The sequence below is a fragment of the Thalassophryne amazonica genome, chromosome 13 (assembly GCF_902500255.1).
Source record: "Thalassophryne amazonica chromosome 13, fThaAma1.1, whole genome shotgun sequence".
NCBI lineage: Eukaryota > Metazoa > Chordata > Actinopteri > Batrachoidiformes > Batrachoididae > Thalassophryne > Thalassophryne amazonica.
Window position 1 is genome coordinate 17,322,662 of NC_047115.1, and position 20,979 is coordinate 17,343,640.

General features: G+C 44.1%; 2 protein-coding genes across 3 annotated transcripts in view; one reads left to right on the top strand and one right to left on the bottom strand.

The window, feature by feature from the left end:
* LOC117523257 overlaps window positions 1-11,426 on the bottom strand; it is a 36,799-nt gene extending 25,373 nt beyond the window's left edge. The window contains exons 1-5 of the mRNA XM_034184717.1: window positions 11,179-11,426; window positions 10,896-11,103; window positions 9,722-9,888; window positions 7,662-7,792; window positions 7,211-7,377 (exon numbers count right to left, since the gene is read on the bottom strand). Of these exons, the coding sequence (XP_034040608.1) occupies window positions 7,211-7,377; window positions 7,662-7,792; window positions 9,722-9,888; window positions 10,896-11,103; window positions 11,179-11,337 (832 nt within the window). The 5' untranslated portion in view covers window positions 11,338-11,426. The remainder of the gene's footprint in view (window positions 1-7,210; window positions 7,378-7,661; window positions 7,793-9,721; window positions 9,889-10,895; window positions 11,104-11,178) is intronic.
* Window positions 11,427-12,348: 922 nt separating this feature from the next.
* On the top strand, window positions 12,349-20,475 carry c1d (C1D nuclear receptor corepressor). 2 transcript variants are annotated; one of them, XM_034184723.1, is made up of 5 exons: window positions 12,349-12,401; window positions 14,816-14,957; window positions 16,379-16,445; window positions 18,897-18,952; window positions 19,478-19,684. In XM_034184723.1, exons 2-5 carry the CDS (start codon window positions 14,820-14,822, stop codon window positions 19,682-19,684), a joined length of 468 nt encoding a protein of 155 aa, XP_034040614.1. In that variant the 5' UTR covers window positions 12,349-12,401; window positions 14,816-14,819. The 2 variants fall into 2 exon arrangements, with proteins under 2 accessions (XP_034040614.1, XP_034040613.1); XM_034184722.1 differs by lacking the exon at window positions 12,349-12,401 and having other exon boundaries at window positions 14,820-14,957; window positions 19,478-20,475.
* Window positions 20,476-20,979: the final 504 nt, after the last annotated feature.

The following is a 20,979-nucleotide window of genomic DNA, read 5'->3' on the forward strand; positions in this document are numbered from 1 at the left end:
GAGATGGACAACTAACACCAAATTGTAGCTGAATCTGTACTGATTCAGTGTCATCAGATTTGATGTAGCTTCAAATGTTATGGATGTTGTGTGGGCCGCCGAAGAGGAGGTACTGCTGGCTCACCACCACCGGATGGCGCCCTGCTTGGAGTGCGGGCTTCAAGCACAAGAGGGCGCCAGAACCACTGGGAGTGACAGCCGTCAATCATCCTCAACACCAGCTGTCACTCATCATCTCATCATCACCATCACCATAAAGGCCGGGTGGCGACTCCACCTCCTCGCCGAGAAATCTCCTACAATACAAGGTAATCTCTCTGCTGACTTATATGTCAAAAATAATCTGATCTGTTTTGCAGCTGTTTTTTCCTGGTGGTATTTCCTTGACTGGATTTTCGGAGCTGCACGTGTGTATGATTGGAGGTGGAGGCTCTCCCTCCACAAGAATCAATAATCAAGGTTGCTGGGTGTGAGGATTCACACTCACTACCTTCTGTTTTTTCTGCCAGCAGTACCAGGGCCGACAACGGAGGACAGAGACCACCTGGGGACTCGGGGCTTGGCGGCTTCGGTGTTCTTCAGGCCGTTGGTGGTGGAAGCGGTGTGGGTCCCGGCTCTTCGTTCATCTGAGGTCTCCTATCTTCGAGCCTGCCCGCAATCCTCTTGTGTGTGATTGGCAGAACCTTTGTTTGTTTTACGTTGTGTACTTGTGCAACATTAAATTGTTACTCCTTTCCTTATCCATTGTCCGTTCATTAGCGCCCCTGTTGTGGGTCCGTGTTACGACACCTTCCCAACAGGATTTCTCGGCCATTCGTCATGGATCCCGAGGGGCGTCAAACCACAGCTTGAACAGCCAATGGAGAACAAGGAGCGCAGGCGTCAGCAGGAGGCGTGGTGAGTGATCTGCAGCAAATCCTTACCGCTTTCACTGCTCAGTTACAGCTGGTAACTGAGCAAAATGCAAGCCTCAATCAGAGGATGGAGGCTCTCACCGCCAGAGTGGAAGCACGCGAGTCAAGCGTCGCTGCAGTGTCTCCTCCTGCTGGTCCGGGGCCTAATGTAGATGTTCCACTGGCCGTTCAACTACCCCCCCCACCGTCCCCTGAAGCTTACATAAGTCCTCCTGAACCGTACGGAGGCTGTGTGGAGACGTGCGCAGACTTCTTGATGCAGTGTTCGCTCGTTTTTGCACAGCGTCCAGTCATGTACGCGGCAGACGCCACCCGGGTGGCTTATGTAATTAATCTGCTTCGAGGTGAGGCACGCGCTTGGGCTACAGCGCTCTGGGAACAGCAGTCATGGCTTCTGACGTCATACGCTGGGTTTATACGGGAATTCAAACAGGTGTTTGATCATCCCAACAGAGGCGAGACCGCCTCGACCGTGCTGCTGTCACTGAGACAGGGGCGTCGGAGCGCGGCCGATTACGCTGTCGACTTCCGCATCGCGGCTGCGAGGTCGGGTTGGAATGACGTCGCGCTCCGCGCCGCCTTCATAAGCGGACTGTCCCCAGTACTGAAGGAGCATTTACTGGCTAAGGACGAACCGCAGACTTTCGACGGGCTTGTCACTCTGGTTATACGCTTAGACAACCGTTTGAATGAACACCGTCGGGAGCAGGCCGGGGGGCGTGGCCGGGCACAAGCCGTCCCTCTCTCTTCCGGGTCTGACGGGGTGACGTCGTCCTCACGCTCCATTGCCGGTGGGCTCCGTGTGGCAACAGCTCCCCCTGCTGACGAAGCTATGGACACGAGCAGGGCTAAAGTGAGAGCAGATATTAAACAAAGGAGACTGGCCCGCGGGGAATGTTTTTACTGTGGCTCATGTGAGCACCTGTTAAAAGACTGCCCCAAACGGTCAAACACCAACGCCCGTCCTTAGACACTGGGCTAAGGGTGGGCCATAACATGTGCACGGGAAGTTCCCGCAAATCAGCACGAATCCCAGTGGTAATCCTGAGTGGGGATTTAACCCTTCACGCCCCAGCACTGGTGGACACGGGGTCCGAAGGGAATCTGTTGGATAGCAGATGGGCAAAGGAAGTGGGGCTCCCCCTAGTGGCTCTGCCTTCGCCCTTGAAGGTACGGGCACTAGATGGCACTCTACTCCCGCTAATCACACACCGGACCCAGCCTGTGACCTTGGTTGTGTCTGGGAATCACCGGGAGGAGATAGTGTTTTACGTGACATCTTCTACCTCCCGAGTGATTTTGGGTTTTCCTTGGATGGTGAAGCACAATCCCCGGATCGATTGGCCGTCTGGGGTCGTGGTGCAGTGGAGCGAAACCTGCCACCGGGAGTGTTTAGGATCCTCGGTTCCCCCCGGAATGACGGCTAAGGAGGAGGTTAAAACCCCTCCCAATCTGACGGCGGTGCCAGGGGAGTACCATGATCTGGCTGACGTCTTCAGCAAAGATCTGGCGCTCGCCCTTCCACCACACCGTCCGTACGATTGTGCCATCGATTTGGTTCCGGGCAGTGAGTTCCCGTCCAGCAGGCTGTACAATCTCTCACGTCCGGAACGCGAATCAATGGAAACCTACATCCGGGACTCCTTGGCCGCCGGGTTGATCCGGAACTCCACCTCCCCGATGGGTGCTGGTTTCTTTTTTGTGGGCAAGAAAGACGGCGGACTTCGTCCATGCATCGATTACAGGGGATTGAACGAGATCACGGTTCGCAATCGATACCCATTGCCCCTCTTGGATTCGGTGTTCACACCCCTGCATGGAGCCAAAATATTCACCAAACTCGATCTTAGGAATGCGTACCATCTAGTTCGGATCCGGAAGGGAGATGAATGGAAGACGGCGTTTAACACCCCGTTGGGTCATTTTGAGTACCTGGTCATGCCGTTCGGTCTCACTAACGCCCCCGCGACGTTCCAAGCCTTGGTTAATGACGTCCTGCGGGACTTCCTGCACCGGTTTGTCTTCGTGTATCTGGATGATATACTCATCTTTTCCCCGGATCCTGAGACCCATGTCCGGCATGTACGTCAGGTCCTACAGCGGTTGTTAGAGAACCGGCTGTTTGTGAAGGGCGAGAAGTGTGAGTTTCACCGCACTTCTCTGTCCTTCTTGGGGTTTATCATCTCCTCCAACTCCGTCGCCCCGGATCCGGCCAAGGTTGCGGCGGTGAGGGATTGGCCCCAACCAACGAGCCGTAGGAAGCTGCAACAGTTCCTCGGCTTCGCAAACTTCTACAGGAGGTTCATTAAGGGTTACAGTCAGGTCGTTAGCCCCCTGACCGCCCTGACCTCCACCAAAGTCCCCTTCACCTGGTCGGACCGGTGCGAGGCCGCGTTTAGGGAGTTGAAACGCCGGTTTTCATCTGCTCCAGTTCTGGTGCAGCCTGATCCTACTCGCCAGTTTGTAGTAGAGGTGGACGCCTCAGACTCAGGAATAGGAGCCGTGCTGTCCCAGAGCGGGGAGTCCGATAAGGTTCTCCATCCTTGTGCCTACTTTTCCCGCAGGTTGACCCCCGCTGAACGGAACTATGACGTGGGCAATCGAGAACTCCTCGCGGTGAAGGAGGCTCTAGAAGAGTGGAGACACCTGTTGGAGGGGGCTACGGGGCCTTTCACGGTTTTTACGGACCACCGGAACCTGGAGTACATCCGGACCGCCAAGCGGCTGAACCCCAGGCAAGCCCGCTGGTCCCTGTTCTTCGCACGCTTTGACTTCCGGATCACCTACCGCCCCGGGACCAAAAATCAACGATCTGATGCATTGTCCCGGGTGCACGAAGAGGAAGCCAAGGTCGGGTTGTCGGACCCCATCGACACCATCCTTCCCGAGTCCACTGTCGTGGCTACCCTCACCTGGGACGTGGAGGAGATCGTCCGGGAGGCCCAGACTAAGAACCCGGACCCGGGAAACGGTCCGAAGAATAGACTCTACGTTCCACCAGAGGCTAGGGCTGCCGTCTTGGACTTCTGCCACGGATCCAAGCTCTCCTGTCATCCTGGAGTGCGTAGGACCGTGGCAGTAGTCCAGCAGCGCTTCTGGTGGGCGTCACTGGAAGCCGACGTCCGGGACTACATCCAGGCCTGCACCACCTGTGCCAGGGGCAAGGCGGACCATCGCAAGACCAGGGGTCTCCTCCAACCCCTGCCTGTGCCTCATCGCCCCTGGTCCCACATCGGTCTGGACTTCGTCACGGGCCTCCCGCCGTCCCAGGGCAACACCGCCATACTGACGATAGTGGACCGGTTCTCCAAGGCGGCCCACTTCGTGGCCCTCCCGAAGCTCCCAACGGCCCAGGAGACGGCAGACCTCCTGGTTCACCACGTCGTGCGTCTGCATGGGATACCGTCGGACATCGTCTCGGATCGTGGTCCCCAGTTTTCCTCGCAGGTCTGGAGGAGTTTTTGTAAGGAACTGGGGGCCACCGTGCGTCTCTCGTCCGGGTACCACCCACAGACGAACGGCCAGGCAGAGCGGGCGAACCAGGAACTTGAACAGGCTCTTCGTTGTGTCACCTCCGCTCACCCGGCGGCCTGGAGTAACCATCTGGCCTGGATCGAGTACGCTCACAACAGCCAAGTATCCTCTGCCACCGGCCTCTCCCCCTTTGAAGCGTGTCTGGGCTACCAGCCCCCGTTGTTCCCACTTGTGGAGGGAGAGGTCGGGGTACCCTCGGTCCAGGCCCACCTGCGGAGGTGCCGCCGGGTGTGGCGGGCCGCCCGCTCTGCCCTGTTGCAGGCCCGGACGAGGGCCAAGGCCCATGCAGACCGCCGGCGTTCCCCGGCCCCTACATACCTACCAGGGCAGGAGGTGTGGCTATCCACCAAAGATATCCCGCTCCAGGTGACCTCCCACAAACTCAAGGACCGCTTCATCGGGCCGTTCCCCATCGCCAAGATCCTCAGTCCAGCCGCAGTGAAGCTAACTCTCCCGGCTTCACTGCGGATCCATCCGGTTTTTCATGTTTCCAAACTCAAGCCATACCACACCTCACCGCTCTGCTCCCCCGGACCCGACCCACCTCCTGCCCGGATCATCGACGGGGAGCCGGCATGGACCGTTCGTCGGCTCCTGGACGTCCGTCGGATGGGTCGGGGCTTTCAGTACTTGGTGGACTGGGAGGGTTACGGACCCGAGGAACGCTCCTGGGTGAAGAGGAGCTTCATCCTGGACCCGGCCCTTCTGGTCGATTTCTACCACCGACACCCGGACAAGCCTGGTCGGGCGCCAGGAGGCGCCCGTTGAGGGGGGGGTCCTGTTGTGTGGGCCGCCGAAGAGGAGGTACTGCTGGCTCACCACCACCGGATGGCGCCCTGCTTGGAGTGCGGGCTTCAAGCACAAGAGGGCGCCAGAACCACTGGGAGTGACAGCCGTCAATCATCCTCAACACCAGCTGTCACTCATCATCTCATCATCACCATCACCATAAAGGCCGGGTGGCGACTCCACCTCCTCGCCGAGAAATCTCCTACAATACAAGGTAATCTCTCTGCTGACTTATATGTCAAAAATAATCTGATCTGTTTTGCAGCTGTTTTTTCCTGGTGGTATTTCCTTGACTGGATTTTCGGAGCTGCACGTGTGTATGATTGGAGGTGGAGGCTCTCCCTCCACAAGAATCAATAATCAAGGTTGCTGGGTGTGAGGATTCACACTCACTACCTTCTGTTTTTTCTGCCAGCAGTACCAGGGCCGACAACGGAGGACAGAGACCACCTGGGGACTCGGGGCTTGGCGGCTTCGGTGTTCTTCAGGCCGTTGGTGGTGGAAGCGGTGTGGGTCCCGGCTCTTCGTTCATCTGAGGTCTCCTATCTTCAAGCCTGCCCGCAATCCTCTTGTGTGTGATTGGCAGAACCTTTGTTTGTTTTACGTTGTGTACTTGTGCAACATTAAATTGTTACTCCTTTCCTTATCCATTGTCCGTTCATTAGCGCCCCCTGTTGTGGGTCCGTGTTACGACACCTTCCCAACAATGGAGCTAGATCCAGAAGAAAACCGCCATTACAGAAAAATCGTTTTTATACAATAACTTTTGAACTTTTGACATAAAAGTGATTCCAAGTTCTAGTGGTATGTTTTCATGGTCAAGGATGTCAAATATAAATGAAAGAAAAGTGTATGTATCATAGTTTTGGCTGTAACACTGAATTGTTGAACAGATCACTGTGCCAAGGAGGGAATCTCTTTAGGGTCAGTGACCCTATGACCTTGTTAGTAAACAATGTCAAATAAAACACACTGCAAAGAGGAAATCCCTCATGACAAACTATACATGCAACACTTAAAAATAGTTCTATTTCAGAATTTACTGTTATCTATTTAGAGAAGTGTTTCATAAATGTTAAAAAATTCATATATTTGCAGTTTAGTTGAATAATGAATTGAATTTTGTCTCTTTGTTTTTGTCTATAAGCACATGCAATATCAATATCAGTGCTCAGATGACAGTAGCTTCTGGGAAAGGTGCAAGTTGCAATAAACTGTGATGCCAAGCGCTAAGGATACATGCTATCCAGTCACAGCAGATGAAACTTTTTTACTACTGAGCAAACATCAGTTAGACTTTTTTAAGTTCAATGATTCCACGGCGTGTAGATGTTATGGCGTCAGTGACCCCATGGCCTTGGCGGAGGTTTGCACTCTCTGAGTGCTTCTAGTTATTATTATTTTTTTTGGTGGCGGTGGGGGCTATATTTTGCTTGACCTTTGACAAAACTGTGCCAAAAGTTAATCATCTGGAGATACTAACACATGTAATATTCTCACCAAGTTTGGTGAAAATCCATCCAGCTGTTTGTTAGTTATTTTGCTCTCTCATTCTCTCCCTCTCTCTCTCACACACACACACACACAGAGGAGGCACTGCAATACCCCGCTTGCATGATGGTGTGCAGGGTTATAATAAACACATCAAGACGTCCTTTGGAGAAGACATAAAGCATCTTCCAGTGGATGATTTAACATCCACAATAAAATGTTGATGATCTGAAGCTATGTACGTTATTATTATTTTATGTACTGGAACTTAAGTGTGCATTGCTTTTATGTCTCAGTGGCTGGATTGAATTTTATTTTTCTATTTATTATGTAACCCAAGACTGGCTGTAGAAAGAAAAAAAAAATAAAATAAAAGTATTGATATCTCCAGGTCACTTTTACAACATAAAATGAAATGAAATGTAAGATCAGTTTTGTCCTTATCTACAGATTGGCTCTGTATCAGAGAACTCTTACTGCACCTCTGTAAGTGAAGTAGCACTTGATGAGCTCAGAGGACATCTTCTTGTCGAGGTACAGTTCAGCAACCCTCCAGCTATTTCTCAGAGGACGATCGCTAAGTGGGTCGACCTTTGATCTTCTGGCCAGCATCTCGACGTAAGGCCTTGAGAAGATGTGCTTTGGCATACTACAAATCAATAAAACAACAAGCCTCACTATATTATAGAGAGCAGAATGTGGATGAGTTTTCAAAATCATAACTGCTTATTGTAAAACTATACTGTAGTATTACACTACATGTTCAAAATCGGTGTAAAAAATTATACATTTAAATGGACATCATGGACCAAAGTGCAAAAAAAAAAAGAAGATATTTTTTCACTTTTCCATCTGTAATGTAACTTTTGCATCATCTGTACAGACAAAAAGAAGCTTCTTGCTAATATCATCTCATATAATTTCAAGACTTACCTATGGTTGATTGACACAGGCCTATAAAAGGCTGCCAGAGACACTGGACATTCATATTCCAGCTGCTTTTTCCTATCAGTGAAGGTCACAGCCATAGGAATTAGCCCTCGAGTCACCACCATGGTGTACATCTGACAGAATAAAAACAGGACCAAAACTTTATTGCATGTTCAGAATACTGACAGTGTTCCAGGGCAGCACAGAATCACAAATCGTGAGCGCAACCAAAGAAATGCCCATATTGAGGTGGAATAATGTCTTGCTGTCTGAAAACTCGGAAAAGACATGTTGTGACGTTTTCAAAGGGTCATATAGTTTCATGTTCGATATCTTGAAAGTCCCACAAGTGTGCATGTAGAAGCTCCCATGCTAAAAGCAATATTTAGGTCTGATATGACTTGTTATATAGGCCATGTGTCAAGCAGGTTTTTGGTACCACTTAAGGGGAATAAAAATGCTTTAAATCCAGCCTCAGTGTACCATGGCCTACACAAAAATGCATGATGACCATCCCAGGGTGGTAGCTGTAGCCAGGTAGAGGTCAATAAAGAATTACACAGGGGGTCAAAAATTAAAGTAAATGGACTGCAATTATATAGTACTTTTCCATCTGCATCAGAAGCTCAAAGCACTTTACAATTCTGCCTCACATTTCCCATTCACACAGACACACTCACACACTGATGTCAGGGTGCTGCCACGCAAGGCGCCCACTACACATTGGGAGCAACTTGGGGATTAAGAGCCTTGCTCAAGGGCCCTTAGTGATTTTCCGGTCAGGCTGGGGTTTGAACCAGGGATGCTCTGGTCTCAAGCCCAATGCTTAATCACTAGACCATCACCTCCCCAGTTGCTCCAATTTTGATGCAAATTATTGGTTGAGTTGACAGGATTTAAAAAGGAATAGTTTGCACCATGTTATGTTTAGTAGTCTTGTTAAGGGTAACATATGAGAGGCAATTGAGAATTTTTGAGCCTGTCCCAGAAGAGGTAGGGCGTGAGAAACCAACATTTCTCAACATTGCACCCAGTTAGTCAACACTTTGCACATTCTTGAGAAATGTTGGTATGCCATATAGAATCATAGTCTGCAGTCATAGAATGGACCTTGACCTTTTGTCATTTGATTTTTAAATGGACCACAATGGAAATAAGTGTTTTCGCTTTCTTGTGTCATTCATGTATTGTTAACGTATTATAATTATATTATGTACTTACATTAAACTTATTAAATAAAAACATGCACTCACAGACACACTCACACTTTTAATAAATAGATGATTTACTGCCCCCTACTGGAATGGTGTGTGAGTCCAGAATGTAAATATTAATGTCCATTGTTCAGTGTTGTTAGCTAATCTATGTAGCTTCTTTAAAAATATTAATTGTATCAGTGTTCAGTTTTGGCGCCGTTCATCCTTTACCCAAAATACATAAGCATACCAAACAGCAAATGTCGGGCCTCCACAGTTTATGTGCAATCAAAACTGCACGCATGCATGCATGCCTTTTTGTCTTTCTGCAACCTGCTGTAAGCAGGTGCTTCTAATTTGACAAACAGAGACTGTGGCGGAAGACATTAAAAGCACAACATATTTCACTTATGGTACCAACATGACACTTAAGTCACTCATGTTAACAGCAACATAACACTTATCTAAAGTGACTAAACCAATTGAACTACAAAAACACAATAAATCATTGACATTAACAACACTGTTTAACTAGCATAAACCACAATAACAACACTTAAAACCTCAAAACCCTGAACGCCCATGGTGCATTCCAGCACAGTGTTGTTTACTGCTTAGCTAACATCGCTAATTTCTCAAAAAATATTTGTCTTTTCAACTTTCCGTTTTTGCAGCGTTCATCCTTGACCCATAATACCTAAGCAGACCAAACAGCAAATGTCAGCTCTCCTCAGTTTTTGAGTGATGGAAGCCATACACACGCACGCACACACACACAGAGGCCACTTGGTTATTATAATGTAGATGGAGCAATGTATAAATATGTTTGACAGACACCTGTACTGTCTTTTCTGATTAATGCTCTACCTGTGAATTGCTCTCATCTGCTGAAGTCACCAGTATTTCCACCACTGTGTCACCAACATTCAGCGTAACAGGTTGTGAAGCGTCGCCCCCATTTATTGAAAGCTTCATATTTTTGTCTGGCACCTTTGGCAGCAGAGTCACATCAGTGCAATGAAAAGCAACATCACCTGCAAGTTAAAAAATGATTAAATTCATGTTCATGGTAAGAGAATAGGGAAGACTGGGGTAATTCCATACCCGGGGCAATTCCATAACCAGATTTATTTTGTCCTGGTTATGGGTCTTTAGGAGTGGAGGGGAGAAAGTTACATTTCAGGTATATTTTATAACAAAGCTTCTGACTGGCTGTTGACCTTTCAACCTGTCTGGCAAAAATATGGCAGTTGAGCAGACAACAAAAAAACAATCCATATTTTTAGGGTCCAAAACTACACCATCCAAGCTTGCATTTTGGTAAGTATGTTTTATAAACTCTCAAATAATTGTATAGAATTGATATGTTTTCAAAATAAAGTATCTAATAATGTAAAAATATATATTATATCTTGACCTGCAGACTCAGTTGTAAAATGATTTGACATATTCTCAACACTGTGAATGGAGTAAATCCATACCCCTGGGTGTGGAATTACCCCAGAGGTAAACAATGGGTTGTTAGGAAACACTTAATTTCTTAGGATACATTAATTGATATAGGATTACTCACACATATATTTAATGATTAAAAAAATGTGAATTTTGTCTTTTTAAATGACTAGTTTTTCTCTTTCCAGCAAAAATGGTGTGCTTTGATATTCGATTGCAATGTGAAACTAAAATTGGTTTAGCAAGTTGTTGTTTCCTTAAAGTTTAAATTTCAAGATTGACTAAAAGATATATGACTGAATTTCTGACATTGTTGAATGTTTTACTGTTAATGTTAATGGGGTATGGAACTGCCCTGTTCCAAATTTTATTGAGATTTTTGTAATTTTAATGAATAAATATTATCTGCATGTGCAAAGGCGTAGTTCATTTATGTTTTTGTTTAGTAGGTACTGATTGTTTGTTAGAATGAGTTTGAATTGATTCTGCTTCCACATGGTTAAAATATTGAAATTTATAAAAGTAGGGTATGGAATTACCCCGGTCTGCCCTAATAATAATTGCTATTATTACAGAAGTCTGTACTTACTTGTGTATTCATATATTTGAGGAGAAAATACTGGCTGAAGTGGAATATCTCCCTCTAAAGTCAGATTAGCGAGCTGAGCAGACTTTGCAGACAGTTTGGTTATGTCCACAGAGTACGTCTTTAAGGTTCCATCCTCAGCTACCACCTCGATTTCTATTTTATTTAAGCCTTCAGTCACTTTAAGGGTGGAGGATCCGTCTCCGCTGCGCTGAAATATAAAAATCACCATGAGGATATATGGAAAAGTGGAACGACAAAACAGAGATAATATTCTAAAACTTACAACAGTGTATGAAGCTGCAGAGTCACTGGTCAGCACATCTACTGTCACCATGCTAATGCTACTCTCCACGGTCATTTTATACTCTGTGACTGCTGGATTAAAAACCGGCTGCAGAGTCCCACTGGAGATACAAAGCTTCTCCAAATCACAATTATCCATTTTCTCAAGCTTCTGTTGCGACTGCTTTTGTTGTTTGTAGGCAGTGACAAACAAACACAGCCCAGGTAAGAAGTGCCACAGGCCTCCTGGTTACCATGGCGACATGAACACTACTGCTCAGTTACACTTAGCATATAAAAGCTAAGTAGAAAGTGAGAAGGCTTTATTATGTTCGGATTCTTTTGGAACTATATTAGAAAAGAATATGCTTAACATGCTTCAAATAAATAACTAAACAACTCTTATTTCTCACAATTTTTAATGTTGTGTAGCTTCAAATATCGAATCCGCTCATTCATGGAATGACAGTGTAATATTGTAACGGATTAAATATCCGTGACAATATGGAAGCGGCTCTTTGCATTGCAAATATTAATATAAAATAGTCAAATTTGTAAAAAGTAAAATACTCATTTTTATTGTAAACCATATCTTTCATTACTCTTTACAAGACAATTATGCAATGTGATATTGCAGTTCATATCCTTTAATAAACAAATTTATGATATACTGTATGGTGTTTTTTTTGGTCCTTTTGTAAACTGTTGTGATTATATATCTGATATTTGTTGGTTGTAGTTGTAATTGTCTCTCAACAGTCAGAGTGATGTTTCTAAGTGTAATTTGTGTGTTGCTAGTTTTAACAAAAAATGTTGTCGTCACGCTTATGGGTGAAAATACATTGAAAACTAGTTTTATTGCCAGCTTTTAAATGTGCCTTGCTAACTAAATTCAAAATTCTGATTTCCTATAATTTACTCACAGGTTGCAGGTTGAAAAACTATTCAGAATCACGCAAAACGGTCTAAATCCGAATGTTAATTAAACGTCTACAAATAGACGGTGTGAAAAAAAATCACTTTTGAACGATTTTTGAAAAATGCTCATTGGGAAATGCCTGCAGCAGCACTTCTGTAAAAAGGAGTGATCACCACCAACTATGAAAATGTTTAAACCAGAAGGTATTAATCCTCCAAAACAACAGGTGGCAGTAGAACGTAAAAAGCTCCTTGCTCGTTTATTCATGAGTGTTGCATCGTGTGGGTTGTTTCTTAGCAGAAAAGGTAATTCATCACAAAAATAAGTAGATATTAGTACTAAGTTGGCTTAATTATGCTCGCCGATTAAACAGTATGCCGTGTTTTCTGCCAATTTATTCAGCGGTGTCGTGTTGGTTTAGCTAAACGTGGGTCTGTTTCGAGACTTCGAACCAGTTTCAAACTATTTGAAGCCTCCGTTGTGATTTGTCGAGAAAGCCTGTTTTAAAAAGAATCCCCTATTTTAAAATGAATCACAATGTCGAGTATCCCACACTCTGCTGGCGTCCCGCAGTCGTTAGAAATGGGTTTTTGAAAGAGTCGAGTCAAAACACTCGAATCCTGAGGTTACAGGATTCATAAGATGCCACCATATTTCCAAACTGCATTAGAGGTGAATTACATCCAAGTGTGTGGTAGTACAGCTTACATCCTACAAAGATTACTTCCCTGCACGGGCGCTGCCAGGGATTTTGGGCCTCATGAATAGAAATCTTACTGAGCCATCCCCATATTATTTTTTCAGTATTATATTAGGGGTCCCTGTCAGTCATGGGCCCCTAGAATCCTTCTTATGGGTGTGGGTGGTATAATTATGGGTGTGTTTTAAAAGGTTCATAGTGAAGTCACGCAACTGTGAACTTGCCCCAGGTGAAGTCACCCCACTCTAGTAACATAATATTTCAATTCTGATATGGTAATGTAATTAATTATTTATACATACCAGTGGCATAATACATTGTTCTTACTCAAGTTTTGTTAGTGAGCTGATGTTTTAAGGTCAGGGAATGTAATTGTCAAGTAAAAAGCCCATTGATGGGAGAAGCAGGGAGCACTGCTCAGTTCTACACATCACACTGGCAGGTCAGTAACTTTAAACTAGTCATTCTTAATTATTAAAAAAAAAGCATGGATAGCCGGAGTGGAGTAACTTCACCTTGATTGGGGTGACTTCACCTTGGGTGGGTTTGCAGTGGAGTGACTTCACTGACTACCGTTTTAAAATTGTGTCTACCACATAAGGTTTAATGGGTTACCCTAACCCTCAAAAAAGAGAATGTTGCTTTCCCAAACAAGCTGTTGGTATCAGTGTTATTTTTGCAGACACAAAGACTTTTATAGAATAAACACGCAGAAAAAAACACTTTGGCTGTTGGAAAGAGTGTCATTACATAGTTTGCCCAGCAAACAGTGCTCCAATGGAATTGTTTACAGTGGTATCAAGAATAGCTGGGTTCCCCATCATGCCTTGGTCACATAAGCTTTAACAAGCAGAGGCAAATCAACCAGCTGTCATTCATTTTCAAACAGAGAGGGGGTTTTACATTGACAAGAGACAAGTGGTCACTATGCCGCCAGGTAGGTGGGACAAAAATGGACAAGAAGTCTGTTATGGAAAGGCTAAGCAATGTGGCAATCCATGTAAAGGTCACGTGATAGCAGCGCAATGTATGTTAGTTGGTTACTTGAACAAAATAATCCAAGAAAGTGGAATATGCTCCCAGACAGCTATATTTCATTATACGTCTAATGTGTGTGGCATTTTTCCCTCTTATATTTTGTAAAAGTTAGCCAAAAACAAACACTTTTATGTATCTATATCATGAAGTTTATTTTATTATTTTTTTTACCTCCCTAATGTCAGTATTGTATCAGCCCCCCCCCACCCTAAAACAAAGAAACATAGTGAATTTAAAAAAAAAAGAATGGATCCGACTCTAGTTAAACTTTTGATTATTAAGCTGTGATTAAATACAGTCTTGTCCAAAAGTTCAGTGACACCATTTCTGCAATTGTGCCTCTGTACAACAGTGGAGTTGAAATGAAACAGTCAGTATAACAGGGTACTCGTTATGTTGTCTGAATCGGATAATTGTCAACTTTTTTAAAGTTGTCATCTTCTTTATTTTCTCCTCATTATATCACAGGGCTCAGATATCTGAATCACACTTTTGTATTTTTGGTGTTTACATCTCAGGACTTTCTTCAGCTTTCTGTGGGTATCTTTGGGGCTCTCCAACAAGGGAAAAATGGGAAAATGCATACAGCTGCATGCATACATACAAAACTACTCATGACACGTGGAACAGTGGCCAGCAGGAGGTGCTGTGTGACAGATGCTAGGGCCGTTGTGTCTGCCTGATGCTGGTGATTGAGGGTTCGAGCACAGTGAGGGATGAAGTGATGCAGGTTACACATGCACACTAGTAGCATATCTCAGACAACAGAATTTGACTGAAAATTTCACATCTATAACTACTATATACAGAGAGAGAAACACAGAGTCATTTTTCAGTGTCCTATTGGCAAGTGATCTGAAATGCTAAATGTCAAAGGGTTAACATTCTCCACCCATTTGATCTGTTTTCTGATATAGCTGGTCTTGAAGAGCATAGCATGCACAACAGATGGCTTTTAAATAATAGTTCATTTGTTTGCAGAAAAATGGCAGATAACAACAGGACTGAAGATTATCCTTTCGACATTGATGAACAGCTGAAACGATTTGACTCCTCGGTTGTTTCTGTCAAAGACATGCTGGATACGCTGATGTCGATGCCCCGGAATGAGCTGTTACAGAAGGTAAGCAAAAACACTGGGTAATGATGACACACAAATATGTGTACTGGAGCTGATTAATCAACTATTAAATTAATGAACAGTTATTTTAATAACCAATTAATCCAAATTCTTTCATTTCATCTTCTTAAATGTGAAAATGTTCTGGTTTATTTTACTAGGTGCTTTATTCCTGTCTGGCAGTAAACTAATTATATTTGGACTGTGGAAAAAAAGAAGACATTTGAAAGCATCTCTGTCTCTGGATAATATTGGTCGACATTTTTCACCATTTGTGGACTTGTTATGGACCTAACAACTAATCCTTTAATTGCAAATATAATCTAGGGCTGAAACGATTATTCGAGTAATTCGAATAATTCGATTACAAAAAATGTTCGAGGCAAATTCTTTGCCTCGAAGCTTCGTTTAAGGCTGTAGTACATATGCCAGGCCTGTAGGTGGCACTGTAACGATCACCACAAAAACCGGGAAGAAGACCGTAGAGCAATGTAAGCGCTAATCAGTGTAGCAGGCGATGCTACAAGTTTACGAAGCCACATGCTGACTAAAATAAAGCCTTTTAAGAGAAAAGGTCTGTGCTGATCGTCTGAAAGGGACTTAATATGCATTTAAAGTGAAGCAGTGTGTTTATATATATATATATATTGCTCCACCGGCTGCTCACCACGTCCGCAGATGAAGCGAAAGGAAGCGCACTTTAAATTAATGTTTAACTATTCAAAAAATGCCTATATTCAGATTAGATAAGAGTTTTCATCAACCGGCTGTAGAGTTCATTTATCAGTACAACTGTTGTGGAAATGTTGCACTCCACAGCCGTTTTTTCAAAGGCTTCGTTATTCTCCAAGTATCCACAGAAAACAAAGAATTTGACTTCGGTTTGAGCTGCTCTGTACGGCATGTAGAAATAGACACTAAACACTGAATAAATCACAGCAATAAAAAGTGCAAATGAAATGTGCAATAAGAAAAAAAAAAGAATGTCGTGTCCGCAGACTGAAGATTTCACAGACTGCCTGGGCTTACGGTTTGGCAAAGCTCCAAAACTCTTAATAATGTGAAAAAATAAATAATTACATGGGAAAACAGAGAGAGGGAACATCCTAAACTTAAAAATCTGCATGATGGCACAGCGACATTGTGCCATTGCTCAGGGAGAGCCCTGCCACTACTGATATTGTTTAAAAATACAGAAGTACTTTTTTGTCCGATTACTTGATTAATCGATAAAATAATCAATAGAATACTCGATTCCAAAAATATTCGATAGCTGCAGCCCTAATATAATCTATTGATCACTCGATTATGAAAATAATCATTGGTCACAGCCCTAATGTCTACATCATCAAACTTGTGTTAATTGTATTTGTTTTTGGCATGCTGGCATGAGCTGTAATTAAAGTGTTTTGTTTTTTTGACAGCTGGATCCTTTGGAGCAAGCTAAGCTGGACCTGATGTCTGTCTACACCCTCAACTCATTATTCTGGAGTAAGTTTAGTGCAGCCGCTGGGGTTTGTTTTTTTGAGGATACGAGGTCTATTAGAAAAGTCTCTGACATTATTTTTTTCAAAAACCATATGGATTTGAATCACGTGTGATTGCGTCAGACAAGCTTGAACCCTCCTGCGCATGCGTGAGTTTTTCCATGCCTGTCGGTTGCGTCATTCGCCTGTGAGCAGGCTTTGAGTGAGGAGTGGTCCAGCCCCCTCCGCGGATTTTTATTGTCAGGAAATGGCGGAATGATTTGGGCTTTTTTTCCATCAGAATTTTTTCAGAAACTGTTAGAGACTGGCAGCTGGAAACCATTAGAAAAATTTATCTGGCTTTCGGTGAAAATTTTACGGGCTTCACAGAGAATAAGGACTGTTACTACAGCTTTAAGGACGGCTTTAAGGACGCTCGGCGCGCCGCGCTCCGTGCCGCCATCGAGAGCCACAAACCACCGGATCATTTCTAAACGGATGACTCTGTGGAGCCGGGACTGTCGTGTGCACTTTCTCTGGTTATCACAAGAGCTGGACATCAACCATTTTCCGGCAGATTTGACTTTTAATAAGGGATTTTGTCATGGAAAGCAGAGCGGAGGCTTCGCGCGTCACGATGGATTCGCTACTGGAGCGAGACAAAACCACCTCCGTTTTGGTCTCACAGGACGGCTTTGAGATGGCTTTCAGACAGCTGTCGGTGGTTTTTCCATCGAGTGATTATCCGAGAAATTGTGGATGTGCCTGGACATGCCAGAACATGTCCCGTGAGGCTTCATCATGGCGTTGCTTTGCACCATGCGGCACCGCGCGAAGCCTCCGCTCCTCTTTCCATGACAAAAACTCCTGTAACAGTGGAATGTGCCATTCATTTCCAAACTGGACTCTGTGTTTTATCCAATGAAAATCCGCCGAGGGGGTGGACCACTCCTCACTCAAAGCCTGCTCACAGGCGAATGACACAACCGACAGGCGTGGAAAAACTCACGTATGCGCACAAGGGTTCAAGCTTGTCTGACGCAATCACACGTGATTCAAATCCATATGGTTTTTGAAAAAAATAAGGTCGGATACTTTTCTGATAGACCTCGTATTTCAGAATGTAACGGTTAGGGGCAGAACAGTCCAAATGGTATGCTGAGTCTGATGATGAACATGGTTGCATGCCTGCAATTTTTCACCTAAAGATTAAATAATGGTTGCATATAGTCATAACATTAATTTTAGTCATTGTGTGACTTTTCTGGAATGTATTTAGATCCATGAGTGCAATCTCTTGAGACACATGTTTGTATTTGCTAGTTCTCTATCTTAAAGATATTATTTAAAATGATCCAGAAATGAGAGTCATGCACTAAATCTTGTGGCAGTCATTCATTATTTTCTCTACCCGCTAATTCCAGTTAAAGGTCTCAGGGCAGCTGGCGCATATTCCAGAGGTCACTGAGTGAGAGGTGGGGTACACCCTGGACAGGGCACCAGTCATATAGAGCATATATAGACAGACAAACATTCACATTCTCACTCACACCTACAGTGAATTTAAAGTTTCAACTTCACCTAGGCTGCATGTCTTTGGAGGTGGGAGGAAACCGGATCACCCAGACGGAATCCACGTGAACATGGGGAGAACATGCAAACTCCACACAGAAAGAACCAGGTGGGAAACGATCTCAGGACCTTCCTGTTGTGAGGCAGCAGTGCTAACCACTAAGCTTTTTTGTGGCAGAAACTGGATAATTTCTGTGTTCAGCAGTTGTCAGGTTTAATTTAGTTTAGAAAAGCGGTCACAGTCACCCCCAGTCTTTGAGCTCTTCACCACAGTTGGAGTCAATGACAACATCCATGTCTTTCCATAATGACCACAAGAGTGCGCTGTGGTCTACCAGAAGCGCTCACCTAGTTGCCTGATGGTGGTTTTTCTTTTCAGCAGTACCTGCAAGCCTTACATTTATTTTTGGTCTTAATTTATATTGAATTTTGTGATAAATTTTTGCTGTTTTTGTTGGCTGATTGATCTTTTCCTCCAAGTCTGCCATGGTTACATCAGAAATATATCCTAATGATGACGCCACAGCTCTCAGGCGATCAGCGCCTGATGTTCAGGATTTGAAATCATTAGCTTCCACACAGTCAATAACCATGTTCGGATCAAACATGATCTCTTACCCACTTGCTACTCACTACCCATTTCCTGCCACCTTCATTGCCTTTATTAACTCAAATGGACATTTCTGCAGACTTTATATGCTGGCTTCATCCTTTTTTTTCTGTTTAATTGTGGTGTTTGTGAAGCAACTAAAGGGGATAAAATGCCTTTTCTTAGGTGTACCATTTGACCAAAACTGGATTCAAATATTTGTTGTTGTTGTGCATGCTAAACAGCTCAGTGTGTGTCAGTTTTGCCTTTAACATGATATAAATGTACTTCTTACTTTCTATTTCTTGTTTTCAGTGTATTTGGTGGTACAAGGGGTAAATCCCAGAGAACATGGAATCAAAGAGGAAATGGTATGTATGTTTGTATGTGTATTGTATAATGTCGATCAAGCTCATGTGACTTCATTTCTACTCATCTTTAGATTTGGTTTACAGTTACAAAAAAGTCAGAGGCATCCGTTGACATAACCGCAGAACCGCCTCTTGGCATAGGCCATATAGACGATCACCTAGGGTGCCACCTGCTGGAGGGTGCTGCTGCAAGCAAATGAACGCTTGTACGTTTGTCTGAGACAAGTTTAAAAAAATAAAAAAAATGATTGGACAGCACAGATCATTTATCACCTTGCCTGAATTGGACAAGTCCAGTTTTTCTTTAGAAAGTGGTGAAATCATTTATTTATTGTGTTGTGTGTTTCTGCGCTTTCCCGACAGCGCATGCACATTATGACCACAGCCTGTGAAAAACAGCCTTGTGTGAGGCTGTGGAGCGCAGTTTTTTCCGCAAAAGCTGAATTGATAAAGGATTTTGTTTGTGTAGAACCTGATTGTTTGTGGTTGGACAGTAGAGGTTATATTTCCTGTTTGTTTTTTTAGGAGCGAATCAGGACATACATGAACAGAGTGAAGGAGATCAGTGACAAGAAGAAAGCTGCCCGTTTAGATAAAGGGGCCGCTGGTCGTTTTATCAGGCATGCCCTCTATGATCGAGATGAAGAGTCCAAAAAACAGGCTAAAACATCTAAGAACGCAGGTGCCGCACCATCGGACACGCCACAGGTAAAGCATCCAAAGCAGAACTGAGCACTGCGCTCTGCAGTTTAAAGACTTTTTGGAGCAGCAGTCACGAATGTAAAGACTTTTATATTCATAAAAGGCAGCACAGTCTGTAGGGATGTGTGACGGGGCATTAATGTGACGCGATACGTTCAAATAACAAAAACAAAGCAGCATCATCACCAGGACTTGCCTCCTTTGGAAACATTGAGGTGTCGCACTCAGCAAAGTGCTAAAGACACAAAAACCTCTGTGATGCATCATCTTAAGACATTTTTCAGAATTTCTGGATGGGGACGGTTCGGGTCACAATGTCGGTTTTTGTCAGAAATTGTTGTTGCTTCTGCAAAGAGGAAAAAGATGTTTCTAGCAGCATTTGAGTGTCAGTGGGGTGACACCAAACGTTTTATGATGATGGCAATCAATGTCTCAAAGAAGAACCCATCATTACATTATTGTTTTGTTTTTTTTTAATTTGTTGCACAGTGAGGAAGGTGCTTTTTACTTGCAGTTTTGATTATCTGTAATTGGATAATTGACAAGCGAAATTTTATGTGTAGCCAGTTAACTATTTGAAAAATTTGCATTTTTTTCAAGAATTCTCAGCGTTGGGGGAGATGACTGCTCTGTGGTTTCTCTCGTCTGTTTTGAAAGCATTCTTCTGGAGTAGGTCCTGACTGAAGCTGTTATAAATGATGAGAAATAAAATGTGAAGAGTGATGTTTTAAATGCTTTTGGAGTTTTGTGCTGAACATAAAAATTTCGGCAGCATTTAGAACAAAATTTCAACAACAAGCGTCAAGACACCAATAAATGAAAAAATGTCCATTTTTTTATTCCTTTTCTTTATTTATAATTTTGGAGCAGGTAGCTCATTCGGTTAAGAGTTGGGTAACCCATATGTACAGCTGTGTTCGGTTCCTGGTCAGGCTACCTGTCCCATGTGCTTGGACAAGACACTTCATCTGCATCGTCCCAGTCCACCCAGCTGTAAATGAGGACTGGCCTTGGCTCGGCATGTATTGTGCTTCATATTGGCTTCCCATCCACTGGGAGTCGCTGCAGAATCCACAGACAAGCTCCAACATCATATTGCAGTACGGTGTCTACTCCTGTAGGTTTTTCATGCTAAAATTGATTTTGTTGCTGTTTGGGTTTTAATAGGGCTTAGACTGTCAGAAAACAATGGGGTTCAAATTTTCAGAGCCCTGCTTCTCTTCTGTAAAGGGGACAAACATTAGTACAGGGGTAAATTGAAAATAAAGTTCAATTACATCAAAATATACACCAATATATCCGTCTTGTTGAGCAGATTAAAATGA

What these genes read in the sequence shown, in the direction of transcription:
- c1d (XM_034184723.1), top strand. Translation starts at nt 14,820, where the DNA reads ATGGCAGATAACAACAGGACTGAAGATTATCCTTTCGACATTGATGAA. An exon ending in GGAATGAGCTGTTACAGAAG is followed by an intron (nt 14,958 to 16,378) that starts GTAAGCAAAAAC and finishes TTTTTTTGACAG; the next exon opens with CTGGATCCTTTGGAGCAAGC. An exon ending in CCTCAACTCATTATTCTGGA is followed by an intron (nt 16,446 to 18,896) that starts GTAAGTTTAGTG and finishes TCTTGTTTTCAG; the next exon opens with TGTATTTGGTGGTACAAGGG.